Source organism: Cyprinodon variegatus, unplaced genomic scaffold, assembly GCF_000732505.1.
Source record: "Cyprinodon variegatus isolate N-32 unplaced genomic scaffold, C_variegatus-1.0 Scaffold118, whole genome shotgun sequence".
Lineage (NCBI taxonomy): Eukaryota > Metazoa > Chordata > Actinopteri > Cyprinodontiformes > Cyprinodontidae > Cyprinodon > Cyprinodon variegatus.
The window spans coordinates 132,472-141,941 of record NW_015150571.1 but is presented as its reverse complement, the minus strand read 5'-3'; the positions used below and the strand labels follow the sequence as shown (position 1 = coordinate 141,941).

At 38.1% G+C, this 9,470-nt stretch overlaps 1 protein-coding gene across 1 annotated transcript in view; it reads right to left on the bottom strand.

The window, feature by feature from the left end:
- mfsd10 (major facilitator superfamily domain containing 10) overlaps nucleotides 1–8,931 on the bottom strand; it is a 13,268-nt gene extending 4,337 nt beyond the window's left edge. The window contains exons 1-10 of the mRNA XM_015375365.1: nucleotides 8,764–8,931; nucleotides 7,274–7,446; nucleotides 6,905–7,001; nucleotides 6,704–6,807; nucleotides 6,432–6,590; nucleotides 6,108–6,299; nucleotides 1,972–2,074; nucleotides 1,785–1,896; nucleotides 1,582–1,690; nucleotides 1,412–1,502 (exon numbers count right to left, since the gene is read on the bottom strand). Coding sequence (XP_015230851.1) covers nucleotides 1,412–1,502; nucleotides 1,582–1,690; nucleotides 1,785–1,896; nucleotides 1,972–2,074; nucleotides 6,108–6,299; nucleotides 6,432–6,590; nucleotides 6,704–6,807; nucleotides 6,905–7,001; nucleotides 7,274–7,426 — 1,120 coding nt within the window. The 5' untranslated portion in view covers nucleotides 7,427–7,446; nucleotides 8,764–8,931. The remainder of the gene's footprint in view (nucleotides 1–1,411; nucleotides 1,503–1,581; nucleotides 1,691–1,784; nucleotides 1,897–1,971; nucleotides 2,075–6,107; nucleotides 6,300–6,431; nucleotides 6,591–6,703; nucleotides 6,808–6,904; nucleotides 7,002–7,273; nucleotides 7,447–8,763) is intronic.
- Between the last annotated feature and the right edge of the window lie 539 nt (nucleotides 8,932–9,470).

The window sequence follows — 9,470 nt, the reverse complement described above, 5'->3', positions numbered from 1 at the left end:
GTTGTAGGTCTATCCAATTGAGTGCAGAGGCATTTTTTTTCCTGGTTCGTTCGAAACACGCCCCATAATCACAGCTCTATGGAGCAGGATCAGACTCATATTCTGACTAGAATTGAGTCGGACTACGTCAGGCTAGTGGTCGCCCAGCGTAACTCCATCCTTTGACGTTTGTCTTCTTTTTAATTTGTGTATCCGTCTGGGCGATATGGCTTAAAAATCTCTAACTGATTCTGACTATATAGGTAGATAATTTCTTTTAAAAACTAGCTTTTTTTTCCAACCACCCTCCTAGAAGGTGCCCTTAATTCAGATATGCCAAAAGTCAGTGCTTGAGGGCCACTATCCTGCAGGTTTTAGAGGTTTCTCTGCTTCAGCACAGATTACAGTTCACCAAAAGTCTGTTAATCAGCTCTCAATGAAAATCAGCTGTCCTGAAGCAGGGAAACCTCTAAAACCTGCAGGAGAGCGGCCCTCAAAGACCGACTTTGGGCAAGCCTGCGGCTAAATTTAAAGGGCAACAGAATTCGAGTTGTGAAACATGATGTAAAATAATCTTGTTTCAAAACAAATAACAAAAAAATGAAAAAAAAATAGAAAAAAATATACATATGTCTGAAACTAGTGGTATCACACAGAGAGCTAATTTATCAGTTATAAGTACACATCTAAGAAGGAAGGGTTGATTATTAAAAAAAAAAAAAAAAGATCCTGATTTTCCAAAAATGAAATCTTCATAAACAAAAAAAAATGTACTAACTGATTTTATCAATGAATACACCCAGCCCCAGTACAGAGTGATATATGATCCTAATATATTATTCATATTAGCAATACAATTATTTCAGTAAATGGTGTGAAAGTGTGGAACAAACGCAAAGTTAAATTAAAGCAATATTCAAGTATGAGAACGTCTGGGAAAAGACTTAAACTGGTTTTCTTAAAAAGATACGAGATGGAAGAAGTGCAGTGAATATCAGTGGATATTCTTAGTCGCTGTGGATGGGTGTATAAATGTTTCTACAATGATTGTGTGAATGAGTATATGTTTTTATGTACATAAACTAACTAATTTGCACACTAAATTAATTCTGAGTAGCATGGACTCAGAAGTTATGTAGGATTTGATTGTTGAGGTTAAGGGAAATAGGAAGGTAGACTGATTATGATTAAATAAGTTTCACTTCATACCACTAAGCACTAAATTAAACATATCATTATATATTTCTCTAAGTATTCATAATATTTGCATGTGTTAAATTTGCATTTTTTGGTTTAATAAATTGTCTGAAATAAAGTCATTCATTGAAATAATTTGGCTTAATTTGTCTATATAATTTGACTTGCATCAATCTAACATTTTAATATTTTCAAAATGTAATAAAAAACAACAACATTTATTTACATGACTTACCGTAGGAGTATAACGCCAAGCCACTATAAAGCATAGTTATGTTCCATGATAACCCAATGAGAATAAAAGCTGGAATCAGCATCATTATTGCCTAAAAAAAAGATTAATTTCAGTATATTTTATTGTCCTTTAGGCTTATTTTGCGTCTTTCCAACAGACTGTATCTTTACCGTGCGAACAGCTCGTATGTGTTGGCCAGGTTTGATTCTTCGAGCGTAACCACCCTGGATTAAAGCCATGATGACACCAATGAAGAAGAACATCTTTCCCTGCTGCATGCTGTTGAAAGAACAACAAAGACACATTTTGAGTTGTTGCCAAAGTATTTCCACAAGGAATGATGCAATATTCAGCCTTATCTTTAAGCTCATACCTTGTAAACTGGAAGCGCTGGTGAGTCAGAAAACTCAGTGTGAACTCTAGACCAGAGAACAGGAAGAGGTAGCAGAAATAAACCAGTCCCAACACTTGGAGCTTCTGCATTCCTGTAAGAAACACTCCCAGTGTTAGTGCATTTATGGTCTAATTAAAAGGTATAATGGTGTAATACCAGCACTCACTTTCTTTTGAAGGTGGTTCCTTCGTCTTGGTGACGGCGGTGAAATGGAACAAGGAGAGTGGACTGAGAAGATCCCAGGACTCCCCACAGCCAGATAGTGAAGCCTGGAGCAAAACAGGAATAATTTTTTACATTTGTGATCTAAATATTCTCTAAAGAGCTTGTGTGTTGTTCTCAGAATAGCATCTAAAGAATCTGATTCCAGCATGACCCGCTCCTCGTCTCCGTACCTTAAAGGGTTTATTTTCGCTAAACATCTTGACTCTCTATTTCTTTCTAATTTTCCATCAACATGAAAACATTTCCATGTTTTAGACAAAATACTTTTCCTCATATTCATCAGTTATGAACAGTTTAAAACAGCTCTATCCACCATCTTCTGCCTAGCCAAAAGAATGGTGTTAACTCAGCGGTTCACATCTGGGATTTTGTTCTTTAGTTCTAAACCCCATATCTCCTGACTACGCATGAAGGTTAGCAGATCTTTCAGAGTAGGTTCCTCTTTACGAAAAACAGAGCAACCGCATCCTTAGTCCATACAGTACGAGGCAACTCCCCCTCTAGCTACCAACAAAGATGCAAGTCTTAAAATAACTTAAAATATAAGATGTAACACAGAGGTAGGTGGAAAAAATAAAGACATAAGCAGAACAGGGATATTCCAGGAGCACAAGTATCTACATATTAAGATGCGCGTGGAAAACCATTAAAAAATGCTGGAGCTCACTGTAGTGTAAGCCTGGTGAGTTGGTTCAGCATAGAAAGCTGACAGAACTTCTTGCAGAAACTTCCACCATGAAAGCCCAGGTTTTGGTGATGTTGAGCAACAATCTCGCACCAACAGATTATTGCAAGGGCTTAGATAGGAGGGAGCAAGACTGATAAGGTTCTTCACTGAGATCACAAGTTTACAATCTACCCATATGTGTGCATGTTGGGGGGATTAACTGTATTTGGAAGAAGTTTCCTGAAGAGGACAACATGTGAAGCCTTTCTGTCCGATGGTTTTCAAACCAGTCTGTGGAAGAGAATATAGGCCGCTGATTAGGGGTTCACTTATTAAAGTACGGTAGTTGTGACCGATGCCGTTTGGCTCTTCTATAATAACGATAACAAATTACCTTATTATAATTTGTTTTATTGTTGAGGAAAATTAAAGGACAGCCTACTCTTAAATGGCTAAGGCTCCACGCTAACTTCAGCATCGGGTAGTGATCTAGTCTCTGACATTAGGCGGAGAAAAGTTTCCTTCAGTTGTTCCGCTTGGGCTGAGAGATGTTTCAGCAGTTGTTTTCTATCTACAATCTGTTTGTTTGAGTCATGTAATAAAGTTATTGGTTTTGTTTAGCTTTACTTTTTCAAAGACTGGGGTGGACTCAGGTTTCAGCTCCGGAAAACCTATAACGGAGTGTTAGAGTTAATTCCTTCCACTATCATCTCTTCTGATGCACAGCCTCTGCAACCGTCAAATCTGTCTCTATCTTAAAAAAATCAGATGGCCGCAAACCCGCGCAGACCTCAAGCGGAAGTGCGAAGACAAAAAGTAGCTGTGATTGGTCCTTGGTTTGCCTTTCTGGCTGTCTGTGTGGTCGTCCTTCTGAATTCGGTGCTGGGGCGCGCCATTTTTAAAAACCGAGGAACAATGGACAACTACAACGAAACTACAAGGAGGTTCGGAAGTATAACCACTTGTATGATCTTCCAAGTAATTTCACGCCAAGTAATTTCCCTCTGGGATTATTAAAGTATGTCTGATTCTGATTCATTGTTGTTTTTATAGATAAACACTCCCGCCGGCGCCGCTGAAGTTCTCGTGACCATCCGCCGAAGTTCTCATGAGTTCTCCAACGGTGCAGAAGCATACTAACAAAATGCCCTTTATGACCATGCAGGTGGTCAAAACATTGCGCCTGTTAAACCAGGCCAATAACAACCTGAACAACTCCCCATTCCAGAGGCATGGGCCAGTTTCAGGTTAATTTGAAGGCCAACAATGACCTTAACGACTCTCCATTACTAAGAGGTGGACCAGTTTTATAAGCCATAACAAGGCTTTTGTTGGGTTGTTCTATAAAGGTTGGAACTCAAATACTAATCCAGACACTTTTCGATTTTAGAAGCTTCCGGTATGGGAAGCGAAACGTCTTCAAACTTGGAAAACGAAGTCCATTGGTTTGTTTGTAACTTTTTTTGGAACGACTATGACCCGGATGAGTGAGAATCTACACCAGCAGTTTTCAAAGATGGTCTTTCATGTTCCGCAGCCACCAAATAACACAGGGCATGGTCACCTTGTTCATGTTGGATTCACTGACAACGAGCTAATCAGGATCTGCTGCAGAAAAGCATCGACAAACCATGATGTTTCCTCAAACACTCCATACAGTAATATGGGCTTCTTTTCCTGGAGTATTATACTTTGTTTAAGCCAAACATCTCCTCTGCTCTGATGTCCAAAGGATCCAATATCAAATCTATCTACTATCGTCTCTTTCTGGCAAACCTAAGTGTGGTCTTCATATTTTATTTTAGAGAGAAAATGTTCTGCATGCACATCATCCATCAAGGTTAGTGTATATATTCTCTTCTTTAAGGTTAAGGCCAAAAGTCACAATTTAGGTGTTTTTTTTAAACGTCTTTGCTTGCAGTGTTTAGTTGAACTTGCTTAGAGAGACAGGCCTGGGCGTGTCTGTTTTCATTTTGAATTCCCTCTGCTTACACACCGTTTTCCTAATAGGGTCCATTTTAAAAATTACTCTTTAAATCCCTTTCCAAAGTTGATACCCCTCTAGGATCGGGGTTTAGGATGGGTAACAATGTTCATGTAGCCAATTTAAAACACCTCTTTTATTGTCCGTATATATGATTAATCAGTATAAATAGATTTTTAACAAAAAGTAAAAATCTGTTTGTCCTAAGTGTTTGGTTACACTAAATAAATGTTTTAGCTTTGTTTGAAAATCCATGGATCTAAATATGTCTGTTAAGCATTTATCCGACACCCTGCTGCTCAGCTTGGGATTCTTTGTTTCTGTGCTTGCTAAGCTTCACATGGGCCTAAGAAACAGCATGTTAAAATACAGAGGCAATACCCTGGCTTTGAATTTCCGTTTTAGGTTTTCCAGTTGTTGCCTGTTGCTCGGTTTACCATACAGACATGATGTTGGTATTAGGGTCATCACGATACTAAACTTTTCAACGTGATACCGATACTAAGGAAAATATTCGATACTCGATACCATTTTCGATACCACAAGAATAAAAACTCCAAATTTCAACAGAAATATTTTGATTAATAATTAAAATACAATAAATAAATACAATAAACAATAAGAACAATATTTTGAGGTTGTATGCTGTGCACAATATTAAGCAAGCTTGATAAAAAACGTACTAAATTAAAAATAAGTTTTCCTTCCTTTGCTATGCTTTGCACACATAGCAATGACACTAGCCAAACCGGTTAAGAAACAAAAATAATTCTCAGTAGCTGCACCTGTTACAAAAAACAATCTGAAACTGAAAAATGCACAGAATTATTCAATCACACACTGTTCAAAAAGTGCATTGTCCTCTATTCTGCACTTTAGATGAATGACTGTTTAGGTGCCACTGGTGGTAGCACTGTATCGATACTTTTGAAAATGAGTATTGTATCCGGATACAACGTTTCAGTATCGATACTTTTTTGAGTATCGATACTTTTGAACAACCCTAGTTGGTATCTACTTTTTATCTACTTCTGAGGAACAAGAAAATAAGCTAAAGCAGTAACATTTTTCCACAATTAATGACAATATTAATGCCCTGCTGTAATACAAAACAATTAAAATTTCTCTTTGGGAGCATTTTCATTTAGATACTTAACTAAAATAATGTAGTTTTTATACAATGTTTGGATTCTAAATACACTATTTACGGCACAGTTTTTTTTTTTATAATGCCCCAAAGGAACAGATGTTAAGGCTGGCTCATGGTATAAATGTCTCCTGTTAGAAAACATCCAACCAATCATGTACTGCAAGTACATGAATAAAGGAAGTATTTCCGAAAGGTAATATTCCATAAACACGGTGACACCCTCGTCTTTGTCCACGTAACACATGTTTCTCCCATATTTATGCCTTTGAATCTCACCTTAGTGCCCTTTGGTAGAGTTTCTGGCAACATCAGCCAAATAAAGACAAGATCAGCAACACTGAAGGCCAAGGCAAGTAGAGCTGGAGTTTCATAGAAGACGTTTTCTGTTGTTTTGGAGCTGACAGCAAAGTAAGCACCCATAAGAGGTCCAACGGTGAAGCCCAAGGAAAAGGCAACACCAATCATTGCCTGGTGAGACATAAGGAAACAGAACCCCAAACCGCACACCAACTTTCAGAAAATGTAATAAGACAGTAGCTTTGTAATAGCAATGCATTATCAATAATTTTACTCTTTATCGTCACAGAGGTCTGTTCTTACCATTCCTTTGTTCCGGGCTTTTGGGCATGGCAGGTCTGCGATGATGGCTGTGCAGAGGCTGACGTTCCCCTTACAAATTCCCCCAATTACCCGAAACAAAAGGAACATGCTGAAGCTCCGGGAAGCAGCCCAGACCGCGTAGGAGGAAATCAGCCCTAACTGAAAAACAAGGCAAGCAATGAGATCCAAACTGATCAGCCCTGGTGGAAAAAGGCTCATAAACCTCATCACGGGTAACAAGAAATATTTATGGTGTTATAATTTGCTCTCACTGTGGTAAAGATGAGGAGAGGTCGTCTGCCATGATGATCAGACAAAGCTCCCGTTAAAGGTGAGGACAAGAACTGCAGCAGAGAAAACAGCGACCCAATCAGACCTGAAAGACATAAGATAGGGCAATAAACGGGAGTCAGTCCTCCATCTTGTTTTAGTTAAAATCTCCTGGTTTATAACAATGGATTGGAACAACGTACCTCCAAACAGAACAGTGTTGTATTTCTTTTCCATAGGAATACCAACAGCCTCCCTAAACCAGTCGACCACACTCTGCAGGGACTGATATGTGACATCCTGTCCCAGAAAGCAAACACAAAAACATCACATAGAGGCCACCTAGAAAAGAGGCCACTTCAGAGTGAGTCAGCACTTAGACCTCCCAAACTAATCCAACCACTCACATGCTGGTTATGGTTTTTAATGGAAGAGTCCTCACACAGAGCAACCTTTTGTTCAAAGCAGGACTCAAGTCTGAGCACATGTACTCTAAATCAAATTTTCTTTACTTTAAAAACAAAATTGTTGCATTTTAAAGTCTTTAAAAGGTTCCAGAAGATTCTACTCACCCCTGCTTCAGCATAATGATCCAGAATAGAAGGCAGCAGCGGCAGAATCAGGGTGAAGCCCAGCAGGTCCAGCAGCAGGGTGATGAACACAACGCCAATGACCTTTGACGAGAAGGAGTTCCCATCTTCAGCAGATTTGTTCATAGCTGACATTCCTGATGTGAATATTCCCACTGTTCATAAAAGAGAAACATGAAATAAATGTATATATTTCATTTTTATATATATCTATCAACACTAGTGAATAATTATGAAGTAGAAGGAAAATAAAGACTTTCATTATTATTATTTGACAAGTAGAAAACTTAATAAAATCACTGTTTTCATAAATAATCTTTCAGAAAATAAACTCAGATTGCACCTGTGTGTATTTTAATCTCATGACTTTTAGGCCAAATGAAAACCTTTGCAAACAGTGCGACAAAGACCAACTGACACATCAGGCAGATCACAGACCAACACCACAAATGATCTTGAACACACCATCCCTGTATACTCATGAATTAAGAGTGGTCGATCAATCAAAGTCTAAACCTGCATCCAATTTTCAGCAAATTTTCATCAAACCCTCCTCATCTTTCTTTGTTTCTGTGTTTTCAGATAAAGAATAGGAAAAATCTTCAGTGTCAACCTCAGCAGACATGCCCAAGAGACTGAGCTAAAATTGCAGCAAACAGTGGTTCTACAGGGTCATGAAATACAAATGCATGCCACACTTTCTAGATTTTATTTGAAAAAAATGTTGTACATCTTACAACAATGTAATATTTCTTTATTTCTCTTGTTACAAATAATTCCGATAAAATATAATGAAGTTTGTGGATGGAATAAAATGTCAAGAGGTTCAAGGGATAAGAAAAAAACTTTTGCAAAACAATGCATGTATGCAATCTACTTAGAATGCAGGTTGAATAAAATTGTTTCATTAGTTGGATCGCTAAAAAAGGAACCCAGCTTCAAAGAAAAAAACAACCTCTTTCACTTTGATATTAAAGACATCAAAACACGTTTATTGTAAAATGACAGAAGGTAAGTTCTATTTCTTTAAGTATTATCCCTTCAAAGTTACATTGATGCATCCATGAAGCCTTTATAGAATGATCATTGACAGTATATGCTGCTGTAATGATGTATTGTGAAAATAAATAAAGTTTATGTAGAAATGCTATGTAGACAGCTGCATATCAAACCCAAAGGTGAACGGGATTAGTAAAGTTTGTTTGGGTAAGTCATTATTCCAGTAAGTCACCAGGAAAGAAGCAGAGAATCAAGGAAGAAGGAAACATTTCCTGTTCCTGCTGTAAAACTGGCCGTGATCCAAATAGAATCACTATTTCAGACTATATTCTATGGCAAATAAGAACATTTCACTAACTTAATGCTTGTTGCAGAGTAAAGAATCAGCCAGAAGAGGCCAATCAGTGGATCTCTATCAGCATCACCTCCTTCCTGACAGTTTGGAGCTACAGGATAACAAACGCCCACTTTACCTCTTGTGTCTTCTTCTGCTGGTGGATCAGGGCAGTTGATCAGGCTCACAGTCGGTAAGGTTTACCTTCTTCGCCTCATCCGTCCACCACTGTGTGTCCATACCAGGAACTGGAGTCCTTTTTCACTCGGATGTCAAGAACGTGTCGTAACAAGCACTACGCCCGCGCTGCGTTCAAGGCACCCTACTAGGCTCGTGAATCTGCGTTTCTACGAATTGTTTGTATTTGCTCTGTACGAAACTCTTCAAAGATTCCTGGTTAGACGTCGATTTTTTTAAGAAACAACTTGAAGATCCCATAGCCTCCAATATAAACCATTTTTGCGATTATAGATTCAATAGCTAGTTAAATCATCCGTATATCCATCAGGGTCCATGGGCGAAAGGCGGAGTAGACCCTGGATGCATCGCCAGTCCATCGCAGATAGTTCATTTTAACATGTTCTCACATCAGCTCACATATACGGAAGAGGATTAGGGCCTCTGAAAAGAAAGTTAACTGATTTTAAAATTTTATTTCAGTGTAAAATGAGAAAAAAGTCAGAATTCCTACCTTTTTCCACTCAGAATTCTGACTTAAATCTCAGAATTCTGACATTTTCTCAGAATTCTGACATTTTTCTCAAAATTCTGGCTTTAATCTCAGAATTCTGACATTTTCTCAGAATTCTGACATTTTTCTCAAAATTCTGGCTTTAATCTCAGAAT